We start from the raw sequence: 23,332 nt of genomic DNA on the forward strand, positions 1-23,332 counted from the left end.
GGAATCAGAGAATTGCTCTTTTTTAAAAATTTTTTATTTTTTAAATAAACATATAATGTATTTTTATCCCCAGGGGTACAGGTGTGTGAGTTGCCAGGTTTACACACTTCACAGCACTCACCATAGCACATACCCTCCCCAATGTCCATAACCCCACCTCCCTCTCTCGACGCCCCTCCCCCCAGCAACCCTCAGTTTGTTTTGTGAGATTAAGAGGCACTTACAGTTCGTCTCCCTCCCGATCCCATCTTGTTTCATTTATTCTTCTACCCCCCCTAACCCCCCACGTTGCATCTCCACTTCCTCATATCAGGGAGATCATATGATAATTGTCTTTTTCCGAGAGAATTACTCTTTTCTCATGAATTTTATTTTTTTGTGTAGTCACCCAATTTCAGTTCAGACTATAAACTAGAAATGCCCCTGAATGCTTTATTTCTCCTGTGAAGAAGGCAACCATTATTTTCTGTGTTAGTTGAGATGGAATTTGGTATTCTGTGGGGGGTGGGAGAAAATGGGAGTCTTCTCTTATTATTATTTTTTTAACTTGATTATTTACTGATCTAAAATGTGAAAGAAGTAGACTTTTTTTTGCTGTACCTTTTGGTGGTGGTCTTCAGAGTGCTCTGTTAGAATTTTACCTCCTTCCTTCCCTCACTTTGTCCTTCTCTCCCTTTTTATTTCCTCCCTTTTTTTCTCTTTTTAATGATTGGTTTTCTTTTTGCTTTCTGGAAGTGACTATCTTAATAAAATTTGGAGACATTTAAAAATTATTTTAAAGAAACCTAATATTCCAAGGGAGGAATGTATAGTAAATTTAGATGTCAAGTTTTTCCTGTTGCATGCTATTTTTATATTTGATTCTACTTTTTTAAAATAAAAGTTAACAGAAGTAATCTCTAACTCACTCTTGGGAAATATCTAGAAGTAATTTTTTTTTTTAACATTCCTGGCAATTTGTTATTACTCTTTTATTCTTCTAGCAGAGTGGTTCTCAGATTTTTAGGACTTGTTAAAATATAGATTACTGGGTCCCAACCTGTAGGTTCTGATATGGTTAGTTGCTCTGTGGTAAGACCCAAGAATCTGTACTTTTTATTTTATTTTATTTTTTTATTTATTTGACAGAGAGATCACAAGTAGGAAGAGAGGCAGGCAGAGAGAGAGGGGGAAGCAGGCTCCTTGCTGAGCAGAGAGCCCGATGTGGGGCTTGATCCCAGGACCCTGAGATCATGACCCGAGCCGAAGGCAGAGTCTTTAAAGTACAGAATCTGTACAGAATCTGTACTTTAAAGAGGTTCCCTGGTGATGCTGGGGCTACTGCTGCCGGTCTGGAAACTATACTTTCTGAGAACCACTGCTCTATCATTTATACTGTTTTTCTTTGTATATGAATAAACTCTGATTCACAAATAGCATAAGAGTGGTGCACTTATTGTTTTAACATGTTTAATGGTGATTTCCCAAACATTTTAAAATCTTGATGTTTTGTTATCTAGTGTCAAAGAACACTGCTTTTTACCTACTCTTGTAATTTACTTATTAATATAAATTTATTGTCTATTGATACACCATCTCTTACAGCGCCTTGAAATCAGTATTGGGAATATTGCTTTCTTTTTTTTTTTTTTTTTAAGATTTTATTTATTTATTTGACAGAGAGAAATCACAAGTAGACGGAGAGGCAGGCAGAGAGAGAGAGAGGGAAGCAGGCTCCCCGCTGAGCAGAGAGCCCGATGCGGGACTCGATCCCAGGACCCTGAGATCATGACCTGAGCCGAAGGCAGCGGCTTAACCCACTGAGCCACCCAGGTGCCCCGGGAATATTGCTTTATAAATTAAAGTTGCTAGGCTGCAAGAGGTTCAATACTAAGTTGACTTGTAGTTCTGAAGAGTTTTCTTAATAGGATTTTTTGAATGACAGAATAAATATTGTTTCTTTTAGCTTTGTTTTTTATTGTTCTTGTGGACTTTGCACTGTTCTGGTCTTTGTTAATTAGTTTGCTAGTAGTTGGAAATATTTAATTCTGTTTTTTTTTTTTAAGATTATTTATTTATTTATTTGGCAGACAGAGATGACAAGTAGGCAGAGAGACAAGCAGGGATGGGGAGAAGCAGCCTCCTTGCTGAGCAGAGAGCCCGATGTGGGGCTCGATCCCAGGACCCTGGGATCATGACCTGAGCCGAAGGCAGAGGCTTAACCCACTGAACCACCCAGGCCCCCCGAAATATTTAATTCTGACTAATAAGGCCCTATACCTAGAAAACTAATACTTACTGAGATGACTGCTCCCTTATTTTAAGTAGAGATCTTGAATTTGATAGTACATTCATTTTTTCCTTATCGATGTCAGCACATTAGGGCCAAGAGCAGACGTTATTGGGTGAATTTTTTAACAGGACAAAGATTTTCTTTTTCTATTAAAAAAATACCTATCTGGGGTTGAGCCCCGTGTTGGGCTCTCTGCTCAGCGGGGAGCCTGCTTCCCTCTCTCTCTCTGCCTGCCTCTCTGCCTGCTTGTGATCTCTGTCTGTCAAATAAATAAATAAAATCTTAACAACAACATCAAAAACCTATCTGGAGTTTAATTTAATGCACACACACATATATATATGTATATCTCAATGTCAGCATATATATCAATGTCAGTATATTTTATGTGTATATATTTATATAAGAATACACTTCTGTAGACTTCACAACCTGTCAGTGTACTGTTACAATGAGGTGATAGTTATATAGTTGACTCTAAATACCTAGTCTGAAATGACCGTGACTCTCTGGAAATCTTTTCCTGCATTCTCCCCAGTACTGACAACTGAAGTCACAGTATCATGAGTATCAGATGAGTATCAGTCACAGTATCACATTTCACCTACTGCAGAGGTCTTTCCCTTGATCATAATTATTTTTTGGACATTACCAAATTGATAAAGAGATTGGGAATGGCTTATAGTTTTTTGGTTTTTTTTTTTAGATTTTATTTATTTGACAGAGAGAGATACAGTGAATGAGGGAACACAAGCAGGGGGAGTGGGAGAGGGAGAAGCTGGCTTCCCACCGAGCAGGGAGCCCAATGCGGGGCTCAATCCCAGGACCCCAGAATCATGACCTGATCTGAAGGCAGATGCTTAATGACTGAACCACCCAGTTGCCCTTTGGCTTATAGTTTTTTGAGAGAGATTCCTTTGAGGAAGAGGAAGCTAATTTTAATTTTTTTTTAGGCATGGTTATCGTGATCTGTATTTTCCTTCCTTGTAGAAAACAGAAGCTGTGAAATAGAATAGCCAAAGAAACTAGTTCTCAAACTACACGTTGCTTCCAAGTGCCAGCTGTAGTACATTAGGTATAATCTATGGTTGTCCTTTGATATAGGTTATTATCCATAACCTGCTTTTCTCCCTCATTTTCCTCATAGCTCTGAGAGCTCATTTTGAAGGAATAATGGATGAACCATCCCCCTTGGGCAAACCTATGGAGCTGAACCAGCATTCCCGATTCATAATTGGTTCTGTGTCTGAAGATAACTCAGAGGATGAAATTAGCAGCCTGGTGAAGCTGGATCTGCTGGAGGAGAAGGAGGGCTCTCTATCTCCAGCTTCTGTTGGCTCAGATACACTTTCTGATTTAGGGATCTCCAGCCTACAGGACGGCTTGGCTTTACACATGAGGTAGGGCAAATTTAATGCTTTCTTTATCTAACATGACCTTTTGGTTTCACTGATTCTGTTCTGAAAAGAGCAAGAATAATTTTAGCCAAGATTGTGCCACCTTTTCCTGCATCACTGGACTTGAAGCTTTGATGAATAAATGTACTTTGCATGAAGTGCAGTTTTCTTTTCTTTCTCTCTTTCTTTTTTTTGGAAGTGCAGTTTTCAAAGTGTCTTTTCCTAAACGTTTCTCTCAGCTTTTTCCTGTTCTTTCTACATACTTGGTCTTTTAGTGACATCTAGTCAGTGAGAGGTTGAGGAATTTGGTTTCTGTACTACTTTGACTAATGTCATAACTATCTTAATGGGTGATAGGACTTTTTGAAGGATTGGGCAAATTTATAGTAATCTCTTTGAAGTGCTTTATCATGTCAGAAAGGTATATTCTATTTCTGGCAGGGTCAGTCCTCATTAACAACCTGTGGCAGGAGCAAAGGGTGATTATAGACCTGTCCTTTTTCTCTAAAAATGGAATTCTTTACGTGTAATTGAGAATGTCAGTAAATATTAACACTGGATTATTCTTATTTATTGATTTTGATTATACAGCCAGTATGGGATATATTGACCTTTGGTCATTTGCTTTGCATTTCTTGAAATAAAGGGCCTGGATTAATGGTTCTTGGTTTTCACTATATGTCATAATCACTTGGTGGGGCCTTAAGAAATGAGCGCCATCTCCAAAGGCTCTGAATCAGTTGATATTGGCTTGATTTGGAGCTGGGGTCTTTTCTTTTTTTTTTTTTAAAACTATCCAGGTCATTCTAATATACAGCCAGGGTTGAGATGATAGGTCTGGCAGAAATAAACATTAATTATAGTGGCTGTTTTTGTTATTATCTCGGTGCTTCTATTATTGATGGATCATAAAATAATTAAGCTCCTTTTAATATATTCAAGATATGGACTGTATAGTAAAATCGCACACTGGCTCTGGCTGAATGTGACTCTCCTGGGACTTTGGGGTCCTTGCTTCTGAACGATGAGGTAGTAAGTTGGTGGTCACCTCATTTAGCTGTGTGGAGGTGAGAAGAAAAGAGTTAAGCCAGTTAATTATGTTTTATGTCATAGATTCCTAGAACTGCAAAGAACCAGAGAAATAATGTAGCCTAATAGCTTTTCTTCAAGTAGATGAGAGAACTGAGGCTTAAAGAGGGGCAATAACTTGCCTAAGAGTGAATAGCCAGAAAACTGAAATTCAAAGTCAGGTGCCCTGATTCCATTTCAGTAACTTTTGTACCCTACTTCCCTAACAACAAAAGTGTCTTAATTATTTAGCTATTTCAGACAAAATTGGTTTTCTGGAGTTGATGAGTGAAGGATTTTATCTTATCTCTGGGCTCAAAGGGGAATAGAGGGCAGTATTTAGTGGTAGATAAAAAGGGTCAAGTCTTTTTTTAGAGGTCAAGTCTTTATGTAAATATTTCTTATAACTTTATAGTTCACTTAATGGTTGACCTGAAGGCTAGTACTGGTGGTGATATCTTACCCTTTGAGGTCTTTGTAAATGTGTGAAGGTTGTGACTGGTGGAACTACAGGGGATCCATTCCAAGACCCCAGTGGATGCCTGAAACTGCAGGTAGTTCTGAACACTACATATACTATGTTTTTTCCCTACACGTATATACCTATGTTAAAGTTTATTTATTTTTTTTAAGATTTTATTTATTTATTTGACAGAGAGAGATGATAAGCAGGCAGATGAGAGGCAGGCAGAGAGAGATGAGGAAGCAGACTCCCTGCTGAGCAGAGAGCCCGATGCGGGGCTCCGTCCCAGGACCCTGAGATCATGACCCAAGCCGAAGGCAGCGGCCCAACCCACTGAGCCACCCAGGCGCCCCCCTATGTTAAAGTTTAATTGTAAGTTAGGCACAGTTAAAAGATGAACAATAATAACTAATAGTAAAATAGAACAGTTACAACAATATGCTGTAATGTTATGTGAATGTAATTTCTCTCTCTCAAAAATCACATTATACCAATTTCACCCTTCTCACCTCACCGATCTCATCATTCATGTGAGGATGTGAGAGGACAAAATGCCTAGGTGATGAGATGAAGTAAGGCGAATGATGTAGGCACTGTCACATAGCTTTAGGCTACTGTTGACCTTCTCATGCTGTGTCAGGAGAAGGGTCATCTGCTTCTGGACAGCGGTTGACTGTGGGTAAATTAAACCTTGGAACGTGAGGAACCACGGATGAGGGAGGTCTACTCCTGTTCACTTGCATTTGAAGGACAGAGGACCGATGATTCTAAACCTTCTTCAGTATACTAGATAATCTCACATAGCCAAGAATTGTCCTCAAAATGTCATAATGCCCCTGTTGAGAAAGACCGGGTTAGATCTAAATCCTTAAAGCCACACAGCAGCTTGAGAAATTTGTCCAGTCTGAGACCATGTGAAACACACTGTCCATTCATTGGATTAGGAAATTGTGTTTGGCAATGGTGACATAAACACCATTATAGGAAACTCAGCCAATGATTTGCAAGGCAGCTTGTAGTTGCCAAGTTGTTCTCAAAGTCAGTGTTTCTTATTGCAAAGACTGTGTGGTCTATGGTATGAGTGCCTGAGAATTTTTTTGCTATCACTACTGTTGCAAAACTCATGCCAATAGCTCATGGAGGAGCAGTGGATTGAAGTGTGCTCAGTGGCCAGGGGAGGAGTTTGCGCCTGCTTCTCAGCTACCAAATGTTCCAAAATAAAACACATGTTTTCCACTGATCCATTTCTAAGTCATTTGTGGATGTAGTATCCTTGGGGTTAATTTAAGTTGAGTCAGATTCACTTGATATCGGAGAGATCTCTATTCTTGCATCTGCCACCAATTAGATATGTGACTATAGATTATTCATAAAAATTACCTCTTTGGACTCATTTTCCACATCTGTGAAAATGAAGATACTGGTTCAGATATTCTTTTTCACTCTTTGATCCCAGAGTTAGAGATTGGTTGAGTTCAGGATTACCTTCCTGAATGAATAATCTAATCTTTTACAGACCTTGTAGATTAAAGGGGCAGGTGCATTCCTAAGAGGTGTTTACTAGAGGTCATCTAAAACCAAGTAGCATGGGGTGCCTTGGGGTGAGATCAAGAGTTGGACGCTTAACTGTCTGAACCACCCAGGTATCCCCTGGTCATAGACTTTTAAAAAAAACACAGAGGGAGGTGGGTGGGGGGATGGGTGTAATAGGTGAAGGAAATTAAGAATATACTTACTGTTAGAGAGGAGAAGGGAGTTGGGGGAAATTGGAAGGGGAGGTGAATCATGAGAGACTATGGACTCTGAAAAACAATCTGTGGGATTTGAAGTGGTGGGGCAGGTGGGAAGTTGGGGTACCAGGTGGTGGGTATTATAGAGGGCACGGTTTGCATGGAGCACTGGGTGTGGTGAAAAAATAATGAATACTGTTTTTCTGAAAATAAATAAATTGGAAAAAAAAACTTAAAAAAAAAAGAATATACTTACTGTGATCAGCACTGAATAATGAATGGAATTATTGAGTCACTGTATTGTACACCCAAAACTAATAGAACACTGTACATTTAATTATACTGGCGTTTAAAAACCTATAGAGCGATATCGACCTTCATCTAGAGGAAATAGCAATGAGGTGAGATTCTGAGAGGATCTGTGAGAGGCTTTCAGCTTTTGCTCCCGTTGGATTAAGAAGGGGATTTAGAAATTTAGGGGATAAGAATAGTGAGAGAGAAAGCTGATGTATTGCTGCTACATCCTATCTTATTTTTCACATTATCTGTAAGAAATGGCAATCTTGTTTTCTCAGTGACTAATTAGAATAATAATCGTAATAATTGATAAGTTCATCAAATGCTTTACTGTATGCTAGATGCCTGCTCTTCTTTATGTGGAGTACCATACTTAATTTTTACAACAACCTCATGAGCTGAATAATGTACTGCCATTATCCACAATTTATGGATGGGGAACTGAAACACCGGTTAAATCATATGCCCAGGGTCACACAGCTGTGTATTGAATCCAGTCAGAGCCCATACTGTCAGTCACGATGCTAAACTGGAACCTTGGGTGTAGTAGATACAAACCCTGGGTGTAGTAGATACACTTTTGTTCTCTTTGAGTGGTTTTCCTCTAATTAAGTGTTAACCTTATTAAAAAGAGAAGTTAGGGGTGCCTGGGGGAGTTCAGTCAGTTAAGCCTCCGACTCCTGGTTTCAGCTGAGGTCATGATTTCAGGGTTGTGAGATCAAGCCCCTTGTTGAGCTCTGTGCTCAGTGCAGGGTCTGCTTGGGATTCTCTCTCTTCCCTTTTCCTTTGTCCCTCCCTCTGCTTGCATGCAGGCTCTCTCTCTATATATATAATAAAATGAATAAATAAAATCCTTAAAGATATAGAAGTCAGAAAATATTGAAATTAGAAAATATATTTCTAGGGGCGCCTGGGTGGCTCAGTGGGTTAAGTCTCTGCCTTTGACTCAGGTCATGATCTCAGGGTCCTGGAATCGAGCCCCGCATCGGGCTCTCTGCTCAGAAGGGAGCCTGCTTCCCCCTCTCTCTGCCTGTTCTCTGCCTAGTTGTGATCTCTGTCTGTCAAATAAATAAATAAAATCTTAAAAAAAAAAAAAAAAAGAGGGGCGCCTGGGTGGCTCAGTGGGTTAAACCGCTGCCTTCGGCTCGGGTCATGATCTCAGGGTCCTGGGATCGAGCCCCGCATCGGGCTCTCTGCTCAGCGGGGAGCCTGCTTCCCTCTCTCTCTATCTGCCTGTCTCTCCGTCTACTTGTGATTTCTCTCTGTCAAATAAATAAATAAAATCTTTAAAAATATATATATATATTTCTAAATACTGCTTTATTAAAGAAGCAGTAAAAGGGGGCGCCTGGGTGGCTCAGTCGGTTGAGCCTCTGCCTTTGGCTCAGATTGTGATCTCAGGTTCCTGGGATCAAGCCCCGCCTCGGGCTCTCTGCTCAACAGGGAGCCTGCTTCCCCCTCTCCCTCTCTGCCTGCTTCTCTGCCTACTTGTGATCTCTCTGCCAAATAAATAAGTAACATCTTTATTTTAAAAAAAAGAGAGAAACAGTAAAAAAAATCTAGAAACAAAGCACAAGAAGGCAAAAATAAAGCTTTGTATATCCCCTACCCAGAAATTACTCCTGCTAATACCATTGTATAGTCTTCTGGATCCTTTTCTATGCATATATAGATGCATATAATATATATATGCATATAATAAAAATATGCATCTCTTTCTACTGAAATGGGATCATCCTGTATACACTGTTTTATAATCTGTGCTTTTTTGGGGTCAATAATTCCCAATTTTCTATTTCAATAAATTTTCATCTCTTTTACTATACACATCATATTCCAGTTTCTGCAGTTGACTCCAAAATGCTGGTTTATCCAAACAGTATCCAATCTAAGACCACAAGGGTGTATTCTCTTAAATTTCCCAATATTGTATTACCACGCCCCCTCTTTTTTTTTTTTTTTTTTTTTATGACAGTGCCTAGCCATTTGTTTAAAAGGAAATCATGAAAGTATATAGCTACTGGTAAGAGTTTGGTGGTATAGAGAGAAATGGAAGGAAAAGTAAAGGATAATTTACCACTTTGCATTTTTTACAGTTATAGCACTTGTAGCAAAGCAATGTAGTGTTGCACAAATGATATTTTAATGAATTTTATAATCAAAATTAAAGTGGACATTATAAAATACAGTGTGATTTGATCAAAAGCTATGAAAGACAAAGCTTTTTAGTTTTAGCTGTGTATGTTTTTAACCTGGCAAGAAATTCTCTTTCCTTTTTAGTCTCTCACTTTAAACTCCTGAGTTTGAAGTGATTCTGTTTAAATCCAATAATAGAGGTGAAGTTAAATAATATCTGCAGAAGCTTTTGGAAAAGTAAAATGTGCCATACTATGTAATGTGATATTATTTATTATGAAGAAGTGCTCTCATAAGGTAAAATTTTTTGACAGGAAAAACCTTTTAAGTCTTTTTTAGCATTTAAAACTTAGATATTTAGTTTTGAATTTGAAATTTGAAAGGCTTTAATTATAGTACACATATAGTGTCAATGTTATAATTTAGATGTTAAGAATAACCATTATTGAGAAGGTAGGAAATTTTATTTTTCCTTCCTATCTTTGGCTCATCTATCTTCAGGCCTTTGGTTCTAGTGTTGAGTTTATATTATAGCTTTGCTTGTAGTTGGGCCTGTGAGTGTTCTTACGGTTTGGCTTTCTTCACATTTCTCATTCAGCTTTCCTGAGCTTTCTCCCTTCCCCCAGCAGCTTTCCAACCCCTTTACTCTCAGTGCTCCTTCCTTGATATTCTGAGGTTCCCAGTTGCCATGGTGCCTCAGAAGTGAGTAGACAGAGAAGGTCATTATGAGATCAGCAACTTGCTACTCTTTTTCTGAAGGCAATAGTTTGCTCTGTTTCCCACCCACTCTTTCCATTCAGAAAACAGGAGCTGTCTGTGTACGTATTATAATTTCCCAGAGTTTGTTCTGTAAACGTAGCTAATTGTAGAAATGAAATTATGAATATGGTAAGTAGGGCTCAGGATGGCCACTTGACAGTGTTTATTATTTTTATTCTTCTAGTGTAATCCACACATTTCCCCCCTCCTTTCTTCTGTGAACATAAATTTACAAGTAAAGTTTGCATTTACTACTCTAAAATTTTAAAATTGTTAGATATATACTTATAGAAAAGTTGGATATCCAGAAAGCATGTAGGAATACAAACAATCCAGAATATGATTGTCCAGTGATAATTGCTATTAATATTTGATGTTTCTTTTAGTGATTTTTACCCCGTAAAGATAAATTTCATTAAAAAACACATACATGAATATCATAATGAATACACAGTCCTGTTTTTTGCTTTTTTCGTAGAACCGCATTTTCTCACATCATTAAAAGTCTTTGTAAGCTTCATTTTTTTTCAGCTTTTCATTTTGAAATAATTTTAGAGTTATAGAAAAGTTACAAAGACTTAGCAGAGTTCCTATGTATCATTCACTCACCTTCCACTACTATTAATATTTTCCATAATCATAGTACATTTATCTAGAGTTGTCAGATGTAGCAAATAAAAATACATGAGGCCTAGTTAATTTTGAATTTCAGATAAATGATGTATTAAAAAAAATTGCTGCAAATACTGCATTAGACATTATTTCGTAAAAAATTATTTGTGTTTGCCTGAAATGCAAAATTTAAGTGGGTATCCTGTATTTTATCTAGCAACCCTATATTTATTAAAATTAAGTAGTTAACATTGGTACAATACTTTAAAGCAAGCTACAGATTTTATTTGGTTTTCAGCTCTGTCTTCACTCTTGCCAAGAGAGATCTACTGGAAGATTCTAATTCCTGAGCTTTTCCAGTGTGCTAAAGTGGAATCATCCTTTTTTTTCCAAGTGGCTTTTCCTATAGTAGGCTCTTTGGTCTCTGAGGTGGTTACTTCTTGACCATCCACTTTCTGTTTTCTGCAGTTTTTTGACACCTATATCTGTTGGGGATTCCTCTTTCATTTTCTTTGTTCTTATGTCTTTATGCTTTTTTTGTTATTTTATCATCATTTTTGTGTGTTTTTTGACAGAGAACAGTGGACCAATGCTCAGTCTGCTACTGTCATCCGGTAGTTTCATTAGCTTCTTACTCTATTGCCGTTGGCTTCTGCTCCTACCACTTCTCTGAAACCATGCTTAGAAAACTCACTGGTGACCTCCTCATGGGCAGAATTTAACAGTGTTGACTTTTCACTCATTCTTCCAACTACTTCTTATGTTTTATTAACACTCTCTCCCAATTCACCTTTCTGACCCTTCCTTCTCAGGTTCTTGAATAGGGTTGGCTTTTTTCACATGCCTCTGAATTGTTGATTTTCTGCAAAACTTCCTGGCTGTAGCCTTCTTCTCTTCGGCTACATCCTCTCTTTTGATCTACCTTAATTAACAACACTGCCTTTCCTCTCATCTCCCCAGCCAGAAATATGGGTGTTATGTGAGAGTCCTCTCTCCTCCCCACCTCACACCTAATTAGGTATGTTTATTGATGCAATACCCTAATAAATTTTTTAAAGATTTTATTTATTTATTAGAGAGAGAGAAAGAATGAGTGGGGAGAAGGGGAAAGAGGAAGAGGGAGTTGCTCAGTAGGGAGCCCATTGTGGGGCTCAGTCCCAGGATCCTGGGATCATGACCTGAGCCGAAGGCAGACACTTAATCAACTCAGCCATCCATGTTCAGAAATTCTTGAATCCATGCCCTTCTTTCCATTGCTACTGCCATTGTTCTTTTATTATTTGGATTATCACAATGGTATTTTAGCTCTTCTCCAGTCTCTTTCCCCCGTCAGTATAATAAGCTCCACATGACCATTGGATGATGGTAAACTGATCATCCCTAGCATTACTCATCTAGCATTACTTCAGTTGGTTCCTTTTACCAGTAGTATATTTTGGTGTCTAGCCAAACATCGTGCCGGGTTCTTAACAATATTTCCAATACAAAGAGTTTTCATCATTACTATAGTGGGCTTGTTGAGATCTGTAAGGGTTAATAATGTCTCAGATTTGTTTGAATGGGTTTCAAAGGAATAAAGAGAAAACTGGCAAGCAACAGACGTAAGCACATATATGTAGCAGGAACACTAATGATGGTAGGGTTGGCAACATGTGCAAAGCTACCAGACTGAGATATCTAGCATGTTCAGGCGATTGCAGGTCACTGAGTATTACCAGAATGTAATAGACAGGGTGTTGAGTGTCGCGGAAGAAGAGGCAGGTAAGAAAAAGGTGAGATCATTAAGCATCTTGCCTGTCACACTAAAGACATATATAAAATGGAAAACAGTATTTAGATTTGGCTGTGCAACAGAGTCCTCTGTGGAGCTTTAAGAAGACCTGTCCCAGACTGCATAAATGACAGTTTCTGGTCACTAAGCTCAACAGTCTACATGCTAATACTCTCCCGGTGAATCTGATATGAAACCTGAGCTGAGAACTTTCTCAGAGTTTAGAACAGTACCTGGCATATAGAGTATGCTTAGTAAATGTTTGTAGCATTGAAATTAAAGTTGTGCAGGTGGATTAGATCACTGTGAGGGAGAGTTTATAGGTAGAAGGGAAATGTGTCTTATGGAAATGTCTGGTTTGAGATGGAAGGAAATGGGAAAAAGAAGACAGGAAATGATCTGTAAGCTGGAAGGAACATCCAGGAAAACCAAGGAAAAGATCATTTTCAGGTGGAAGATGTAACCTGTAACCAACAGTGTTGCAAAAGCTTTAAGAGATAAAAAACCGAGCAAAAGCCCTGGAGTTAGTACACAAGAGGATCTTGGGGTGAACAGCTTTAGTAGATGGCAAGAGATTAAGTCGGGAATAAATGGTGAAGGAATAGTAATGTCAACAGTGTGTACCCTTTTAAGAAGTTGATGGCAAGGAAGAAAATAAAGCAGTTACTTGAGGGCATAGTAGGATTTCTCTCTTGTCCTCCCCTGCTATGTTTTCTTATTGGAATGCCCTTGCCCTGACTGTTGAAATTCCATTCATCCTTTCAGGTCATCACTTTTAAGGATCCTTCTTGAATGCAGTCTGTGCTGTGAAATTTTCCTTACTCCTTCTGCTCTTTTGTTTTTCTCTTCTGGTTATTCGGCCTTTCATTTTTCATAGCAACAATTGCATTCTTTCTCCCTTGTCCTCAAACCGTAAGTCCCCCGTAAGTTAGCCCCTGTCCCTTCTAGACATACTTTGAATTTGTAACTTTGTGTCCTATTTTCTAACTTTCTGTCACACCACAAATTCTTCCTTCCAACACCTAATTTCAAATTTACTTGTATATTCACTCATATTCTCATGTTTCCTTCTTGTTACAAGGACTTCTCAACATCCTCCCTCCTTTGGTCATTCTCTTCTTCTTTACATTTTAAGTATCTTTTTTTCTACTAAATCATTCCCATTTGCATTCAGGCATTCTCTGACTCCCATCTTTATAAAATCCTTCTTTGATAGCCATACTCCCTTTGGACCACTGCTGTAATTGCCCCATGTCATGGCCAACATTTTTGGAAGAGTTCTGGGAACTTCCTTGTCTCCCATTCCTTCAAGCTGCACTAGTCTGTACTCTGCTCCTGAAACCGCTCACACTAAAAATCGTCAGTGACTATTATATTGCTAAATTCAGTGGGTACTTCTCAGTTCTCATCCTCAGGCCTCTCAATAGCTCTATACAGGCGATTACTTTTTCCTTGAAACACACTCCTTCTCTTTTCTGCTGAAGACCATGCTTTTTTATCTTTCCTCCTATGTTCCCCGATACGCTCTCTAATCTCCTTTGCAAGCTCTTCCTTTTTCTTTCTTTCTTTTTTCTAAGATTTTATTTATTTATTTGGCAGAGAGGGAGAGAGGGATAGCACAAACAGTAGGCAGAGAGAGAAGCAGTCTCCCCACTGAGCAGGGAGCCCAGTTGGAATTAATCCCAGGACTCTAGAATCATGACCTGAGCCAAAAGCAGATGCTTAACGGACTGAGCCACCCAGGAGTCCAGGGCTCTTCCTTTTCCATGTTACTTCCAACAGTTAGTCCTGCTTGGTCTTGGACCTTCTTTTCCTTTCACGTGGTATACATTTTCTTCCTATACAATCTCTTCCCTTTGCTATTGTATATATGCCGTGACTCCCTTTATTTATGATATCCATCCCATACGTTCAACTGTTTATGTGAAGTCTTTACTAGAATGTGAATCGACCCGATCTTTTTCTTTCAAAGTAAGCTGTATGCACAGTGTGGGGTTTGAACTCACGACCCTGAGATCAAAAGTTGTGTGCTGTATTGACTAAGCCAGCCAGGCACCCCTTAGACCTGAATTCTTGATTTCTCCCATCCTCAATAAGTTTGATCCTTTTGTAATCTTCCCTATCTGACTTCTAAATATTGCCTGTGGTCACTCTACTTAAGTCAGAAACTTGGGGAATTGCCCTTCAGTTCTGTTGATTCTGTCTCCAATATTTACTTCAATACATTCACTTGCCATCACCTTAGTTTAAGCCTTAGCCCATCAACTCTTGTTTGGACTTCTAGAATGCTTGCTTAGCTGGATTCTCTGCTTCCTGATTTCCCATTGTTGCACTCAGCAGAAGATACTAGAATTCTTAGCTTGACTTCCTGGGGCCCTGAATGATCTGACTGACTTGTCAGCTTCATTATAACGACAGTTCTTCACCCATACTGGTCTTTCAGTTCCTCTGGTGTGCCAGTCTTTCCTGTCTGAGGGCCACCCATGCTTGTTTTTCTGCTTGGATTCTCTTTTACTGAATATACAGTGATTACTTGAGATCCGCCCCCCCCCCTTTTTTTAAAGCTTCAGATTAAATATCACTTTCTGAGAGAGGACTGCTTTTATTATTCATACTCTTTCTGTTCTTTCAAAGAACTTATCACAATTTCACTGGCGTATTTATTTGATTGCTTGTCTCTATCACACTGTAACTAAAATGAAGGCAGAGATATATGCGTTTTGTTTGAAGTTGTATACCCAGCACTTTCTATAGCATATAGTAGGCACTCAATAGGTATTTGTTGAACACGAGGGAGAGATAGTAAGATTGGCCAGGGGCAGTCACAAAGGTAATAGTATTTTATTTTTTTATTATTTTTTAAAATTTTATTCATTTATTTGACAGAAAGAGAGAGAGAGAGATGGCAAGTAGGCAGAGAAGCAGGCACAGAGAGAGGGGGAAGCAGGCTCCCTGCTAAGCAGAGAGCCCAATGCTGGGCTTGACCCCAGGACCCTGAGACCATAACAGAGGCTTAACTCACTTAACCCAAGGCAGAGGCTTAACCCACTGAGCCACTCAGGCGCCTGGTAATAGTATTTTAAATCCTGTATATATAGTCCATCTTTTTAGTAGATTAAGATAATTCAGATTTCTGTTTCTTCTGGGTGGAACAGAAAATTATTTTTGAAAGGATTTATCAATTGAATCTAAATTTTCAAATTTATTGGCATAAATTTCGTAATGGGTTCCCTCTTCATCATTCCTGATACTGAGCTAGCATTTTCTCTTACTCTTTTTTTTCTTCTTATAAAGATTTTATTTATTTATTTGAGAGTGAGAGAGTACAAGCGGGGTGGCGGGGGTGGGCCACAGAGGGAAAGGGAGAAGCAGCCTGACATGGGCTCCATCCCATTACCTTGGGATCTTGACCTGAGCAGAAGGCAGGTACTTAACTGACTGACACACCCACGTGCTCTGCATTTTCTCGTATTCTTATAAGTCTTAATAGAAGTTTATTAGTTTAATTGGCCTTTTCAAAGAACCAACTTTCTTTTCTTTTTTTTTATTGTACATTTGTTTTCAGTTTCACAGATATCTGCTATCCTCTTTATTCTCTTCTTTATACTTTCTTCAGGTTTAATTTTTTTTTTTTTTTTAAGATTTTATTTATTTATTTGACATACAGAGATCACAAGTAGGCAGAGAGAGAGGAGGAAGCAGGCTCCCCACTGAGCAGAGAGCCCGATGCGGGGCTCGATCCCAGGACCCTGGGATCATGACCTGAGCCGAAGGCAGAGGCTTTAACCCACTGAGCCACCCAGACACCCCAGGTTTAATTTGGTTTTTTCTAGTCTTTTTTTTTTTTTTTTTAAGATTTTATTTACTTTATTTGACAGATAGAGATCACAAGTAGGCAGAGAGGCAGGCAGAGAGAGGGAGGAGGAAGCAGGCTCCCTGCTGAGCAGAGAGCCTGATGCAGGGCTCCATCCCAGGACCCTGGGATCACGACCTGAGCCGAAGGCAGAGGCTTTAACCCACTGAGCCACCCAGGCGCCCCTTTTTCTAGTCTTTTGACAAAGGTGATTATCAGCCCTTTCTTGTCTAAGCTATGTACTAATGATTATAAATTTCCTCGAAGATCATCTTTAGCTATAGCTCACGTTTTTTTTCAGCATTTTATTATGAACAATTTTAAGCATATAACATAATTGAGAGCATTTTACAGAGAACGCCTAGATTTTACTCATCGCCTAGATTCTACCATTAACATTTTCTATACTTGCTTTATTATTTATCTATCCATTTCTGTATCTCTGTATCCATTCATCACTTCATCTTATATCCCCTAAGTTGTTTTTTTTTTAAGATTTTATTTATTTATTTAAGAGAGAGAGAGAGAGAGCATGAGATGGGGGAGGGTCAGAGGGAGAAGTAGACTCCCCACTAAGCAGGAAGCCTGTACCCAGGACTCCTGGAACTCCAGGATCATGACCTGAGCCCAAGGCAATCACTTAACCAACTGAGCCACCCAGGAGCCCGATATCCCCCAAGTTTTGATGTGACATATCTTTATTATCATTCAGTTTAAGATATTTTCATTTTTTAAAAAAATATTTATTTGTCAGAGAGAGAGAGAGAGCGAGAACAGGCAGACAGAGGTAGAGGGAGAAGCAGGCTCCCTGCCGAGCAAGGGCCTGATGTGGGGCTCCATCCCAGGACGCTGGGATCATGACCTGAGCTGAAGGCAGCCACTTAACCAACTGAGCCACTCAGGAGTCCCGATATTTTCTTATTTTCATTGTGATTACTTTTTAAATTTTTGAGGTACGATTGACATATAACATTGTATTGGTTTTAGGTATATAGCATAAAGATTTTATATTTATATATTATATATTTGTATATATATGTAAAACTTATATACTTATATAATGAAATAATTACCAAAATAAGTTTAGTTAAGCTCCATCACCACACATAGTTAGAATTTTTTTCTTTCTTCTTGTGATGAAAATTTAACATCTATTCTCTTAGCAACTTTCAAATATACAGTAATACACTATTTGTTAACCATGGTAACCATCCTGTCCATCATATCCCTAGGACTTATTTATCTTATAATTGGAACTTTGTACCTTTTGACCGCCTCCACCTATTTTGCTCAACTTCATTGTGATTTTTTTTTTTTTGACCCAAAATTATCTCGAAATGGAGTCCTTAATTTCAAGACACTGGCTATATAGTAAAACCACTTGGACCTATTTTAATATCTTTGTCATTGGTTTTTAGTATAATTCATTGTATTCAGAGGATATACTCTAGGTAATTTCAAATCTTTGAAGTTTGTTGATACTTTATGGACTCACTTTAATCAGTTTCTGTTATATTTATTTATATTCATTTTTATATAAGCTCTATGCCAACATGGGGGCTTGAATTTACAACCCTGAGATCAAGAGTCACATACTCTCCCGATTGAGCCAGCCAGGTACCCCTAGCATATGGTCAGTTTTGATAAAGTTTTATAGCACTTGCAATGTATGTGTATTTTGTGGTTGTTATAGAACTTTATATATGTCATTTAGTTTTTCACTTGTTTTTCCTCAGTATCTTGGACTTTTTCCCCGCCCTGTTTGTCAGTTGGTAAAACCAGAATAAAATATCTTGCTTCTAGAATCTTGTAAATCAATAAGAAAAAGGTATTTTAATGTCTTCTTTTTAATGGAACTATAGTTAATGTACAATATTACATTAGTTTTAGATGTGCAACATAGTGATTCAGTGTTTGTATATATTATGAAATGAACCATCTATCATACAAAGTAATTACAGATTATTGACTCTGTTCCCTGTGCATCCCTATGACTTATTTATTTTGTAACTAAGTTTGTACCTCTTAATCTCCTTGCACTTATTTTGCCCTTCCCACCAATCTCCTCCCCTCTGGCTACCACGTTTGTTTTCTGCATTCATGAGTTTGTTCTGTTTTATTTGTTTTGTTTCTTAGATTCCATATATAAGAGAAATCATAAGGTATTTGTCTTTTTCTGTCTGACTTATTTCACTTACCATAATGCCTTCTAGGTCCATCCATTGTCATTGCAATTGGCATGATTTCATCCTTTTTTATGGCTGAGTGATATTCCATTGTTGATGTATATTGCATCTTCTTTATCCATTCTTCTGTTGATGGGTACTTGTTTCCTTATCCTACTGTAAATAGCACTGCAGTGAATATAGGAGTGCATATATCTTTTCAAATTAGTGTTTTTGTTTTCTTTGGGGAAATATCCAGAGGTAGAATTACTGGGTGGTATGGTAGTTCTATTTTTAATTTATTTTTAAATTTTTCAATCTATTTTTAATTTTTCGAGGAACCTCCATACTGTTTTTCCATTTTCCATTCCTCCCGTCAGTGCACAAGGGCTCCCTTTTCTCTGCACCTTTGTCAATACTTGTTATTTCTTGTTTTATAATACGAGGCATTGTAGGGGTGCCTGGATGCCTCAGTTAGTTAAGTGTCGGCCTTCAGCTCAGGTCATGATCCCAGAGTCCTGGGGGTCGAGCCCTGCATCAGGCTGTCTGCTCAGCAGGGAGCCTGCTTCTCCTTCTTCTTGCTGCTCCCCCTGCTTGGGTGCATACGCTCACGTGCGCGCACGCTCTCTCTCTCTCTGTCAAATAAACAAATGAAATCTTAAAAAAAAAAAAGTCATTCTGACAGATGTGAGGTGATAATCTCATTGTTTTGAGATTTGCATTTCCCTCATGATTAGTGATGATGATGATCTTACGTGTCTGTTGGCTACCTGGATGTCTTTTTGGGAAAATCTCTATTCACGTTCTCTGTCCACTTTTTAATTGGATCATATGGGGTTTTTTGGTGTTGAGTTGTACAAGTTTTTTGTATACTTTGGCTGTAATTACCCTCATCAGGTATGTCATTTGCAAATATCATCTTCTATTCAGTAGGTTGCTTTTTCATCCTGTTGATGATTTCCTTGATATTTCCATGTCTTATAAAGACATTCCAACCCAATAGAAATATGAGGAAAAGACTTGAATTTTACAAAAGAAGATATCCAAATAGCAAGTAAGTTATTAACAGTGTTCAATATCATTGATTATCAGCAATTTGTGAATTAAGATTCTAATGGATTATGTGCCACCCCAATTAAAAAGGTTAATATTGGGATGCCTGGGTGGCTCAGTTGGTTGAGTGGCTGCCTTCCGCTCAGGTCGTGATCCCAGCGTCCTGGGATGAGTCCCGCATTGGGCTCCTTGCTCAACAGGGAGCCTGCTTCTCCCTCTACCTGCCATTCTGTCTGCCTGTGCTCACTTGCTCTTTCTCTCTCTCTCTGAGAAATAAATAAATAAAATCTTAAAAAAAAATGTTAATACTGAAAGACTGACATGGAATTCCTCCATTGCTGGTAGGAATGTAATTTGGCGCAACCACTTTAGATAACTGTTGGGTGGGGGGGGCGCCTGGATGGCTCAGCCGTTTAAGCATCTGGCTTTGGCTTGAGTAATCATACCAGAGTCCTGGGATCAAGTCCCACATCTGGCTCCCTGTTCATCAGTGAGTCTGCTTCTCCCACCTGGTCTTGTGCTCTCTTTCTCACTCACTCTCAAATAAATAAAATCTTTAAAAAAAAAAAAAAAGTAGGGAGCTCTTTGGTATTATCTTTTATTTTTATTATTTATTTATTTATTAAAAAGATTTTTTAAAAAATTTTATTTATTTATTTGACAGAGATCACAAGTTGGCAGAGAGGCAGGCAGAGAGAGAGGAGGAGGCAGGCTCCCTGCTGAGCAGAGAGCCCGATGCGGGCTCCATTCCAGGACCATGGGATCATGACCTGAGCCGAAGGCAGAGGCTTTAACCCACTGAGCCAGGCGCTCCTGGCAGTATCTTTTACAGTTAAACATACACATACTCTATCAACATCTTTTAAAGTTAGAAGTTTTTTGTTTTTTTTTTTAAGATTTTATTTATTTATCAGAGAGAGAGAGGGAGAGAGCGAGCACAGGCAGACAGAGTGGCAGGCAGAGGCAGAGGCAGAGGGAGAAGCAGGCTCCCCGCCGAGCAAGGAGCCCGATGTGGGACTCGATCCCAGGACACTGGGATCATGACCTGAGCCGAAGGCAGCTGCTTAACCAACTGAGCCACCCAGGTGTCCCTAAAGTTAAAAGTTTTATTTATTTATTTATTTATTTTTTTATTTTTATTTTTTTTTTTAATTTTTTTTTATTTTTTATTTTTATTTTTTTTTTTTAAAGATTTTATTTTATTTATTTGAGAGAGAGAGACAGTGAGAGAGAGAATGAGCGAGGAGAAGGTCAGAGAGCGAAGCAGACTCCCCATGGAGCTGGGAGCCTGATGTGGGACTCGATCCCGGGACTCCAGGATCACGCCCTGAGCCGGAGGCAGTCGTTCAACCAACTGCGCCACCCAGGCGTCCCAAGTTAAAAGTTTTAAAGTTAAAGTATCTTTTAAAGTTAAACATACATATACTCTAACAATAAGCAAGTTCACTCCTAAGTATTTACCCAAAAGAAATGAATGCATTTGTCCACCAAAAACCAAGTACAAGGATGAATATGATTAAGATTCATAAAAAACTCAAATGTCCATCAGTAGTTGAATAGATAAATTATGGGATAGCCACACAATGGAATACTACACAGCAATGAAAAATGAGCAAGCTACTGATCTGTTACAAGGATGATTTTCATAGACCCCGTATTGATGAAATACATTCAGATTGACCCTATGTATGTGAAGTTTAAGAACAGACAAAACTGATTTGTAGTGATAAGAGTTCAGAATAGTGTTTATACTGGGGTGGATGTTGACTGGAAAGGGAGCCATCTGAAACTCTGAAAATAATCTGTATCTTTTTTTTTTTTTAAGATTTTATTTATTTATTTGACAGACAGATCACAAGTAGGCAGAGAGGCAGACAGAGAGGGTGAAGCAGGCTCCCTGCCGAGCAGAGAGCCCGATGTGGGGCTGGATCCCAGGAGCCAAAGACAGAGGCTTTAAACCACTGAGCCACCCAGGTGCCCCAATATTCTGTATCTTTTTTTTTTTCCCAATATTCTGTATCTTAATGGAGTGTTTGGTTATGCAGGTATATACATATGTAAAATTAATTGAGTATGTACTTAAGATTTTTGATCCTTATTGTATGAAGTTACATCTCAAAAACTAAAACAGGCAGGACTTCCAGTTATAGCTGAGTAAGGATCAATAAATCCTTAACTCAGAAAGCAGCTGTAAGGCTTGACAAAACCATTTCAGCCGCCTTGAGATCAACCAAAAGGCATACAACAATCTGAGAAAGGGTTGTTTGAAAAACTGCTGAAATTCAGTAAGAGCAGGAGGCGTTGGTGGTGTTCTTGCCTAGGCCTGTTCCCATTCCCTTCCCTGAGTTTGGTTGGTGTAGAGATTTTGCCAGTGGTGGACTGTCAGTTTTGATGCTGCGGTTGAAGGGAGCTTAGTCACTTTGGGTGGTGAATGATGCCCATGACCACTGCTGTTGTCAGTGGAAACGATTATCTTGGCCTTGGCTTTGTCCAGCGGGCCAGTGGCTGTACTAGACTGAGGTGTTTTATAGTTGGAGCAAGCATACTGCTGGTTGAGGTTGTGTGCATGCACAGAGTAGACATGATAACACCCAGTAGGAAGTAAAAGCCAGAGCAGACTTGAAAATGCCCTGAACTTTGAATGTGCTACCCTACCTTACACACAGACACATGAACAGAGTACAGAAGCCTTAATGGCTTCAGGTGTTTAAACATAAACCCTGCCTAATCACTGGGAGATCGTGAAGGCAGGTTTCAATGTAAGAACAAGCAATATAAAGAAAATAAGCTGAGAGACCTCAGTGGCTGCATACTTAGGGGTAGACAGATTTCACAGATTTTGCCCTGGCAAGTTATTAAGCCAAGGAAGGAAAGGATGTAGAAAGGAAATAATAGTAACAAAACAACTTTCATAGCTAAAAGAAAGCGGAATCTAGACTTGTTACAATACATTATTTAATATGTTGAGGCTTCAACAAAATCATGAGACATGAAAAGAAAGATGAAAATGTGACCAGTATTTAGGGAGAAAAGTCAGTAGAAACTGTCTCCAAGTGTGCCTAGATGCTGGATTTTGCAGACAGAACCTTCAAAGCAGCTATTGTAAATGCACTCAGAGAATCAAAGAAAAACATGTTTAAAGAATTTTTTTAAAGTATGACAACAAGTCAAGCGGAGAAAGACAACTATCATATGATCTCCCTGATATGAGGGAGTGGTAATGCAACATGGGGGCTTAAGTGGGTAGGAGAAGAATCCATGAAACAAGATGGGATAGGGAGGGAGACAAACCATAAGTGACTCTTAATCTCACGAAACAAACTGTGGGTTGCTGGGGGGAGGGGGGTTGGGAGAAGGGAGGTAGGGTTATGGACATTGGGGAGGGTATGTGCTTTTGGGTAAATTGGAAGGGGAGATGAACCATGAGAGACTATGGACTCTGAAAAACAATCTGAGGGGTTTGAAGTGGCGGGGGAGTGGGAGGTTGGGGTACCAGGTGGTGGGTATTATAGAGGGCACAGCTTGCATGGAGCACTGGGTGTGGTGAAAAAATAATGAATACTGTTTTTCTGAAAATAAATAAATTGGAAAAAAAAATAAAGTATGACAACAGCGAATCAATAAATAAAATTCTCAGTTAAGAAGAGAGAAATTACAAGGAGGCCAGTGTCATCAAAGAGGATATACAGATGGCAAATAAGAACCTGAAAAGAGGGGCGCCTGGGTGGCTCAGTGGGTTAGGCCGCTGCCTTCGGC

The 23,332-nt window shown here is 38.9% G+C and overlaps 1 protein-coding gene across 9 annotated transcripts in view; it reads left to right on the plus strand.

Annotated features, from left to right (window-relative positions):
• The window catches only part of ACACA (acetyl-CoA carboxylase alpha), a 289,079-nt gene that overhangs the window by 61,438 nt on the left and 204,309 nt on the right, over nt 1-23,332 (plus strand). For 8 of the 9 annotated variants that reach the window (XM_044248459.1, XM_044248461.1, XM_044248460.1 and 5 more), the window contains one exon: nt 3,420-3,672. In XM_044248459.1, coding sequence (XP_044104394.1) covers nt 3,420-3,672 — 253 coding nt within the window. Of the gene's footprint in view, nt 1-1,791; nt 1,813-3,419; nt 3,673-23,332 lie in introns of those variants that run through there. The other variant, XM_044248466.1, reaches the window with a different exon arrangement.

The sequence above is a fragment of the Neovison vison genome, chromosome 5 (assembly GCF_020171115.1).
Source record: "Neovison vison isolate M4711 chromosome 5, ASM_NN_V1, whole genome shotgun sequence".
NCBI lineage: Eukaryota > Metazoa > Chordata > Mammalia > Carnivora > Mustelidae > Neogale > Neogale vison.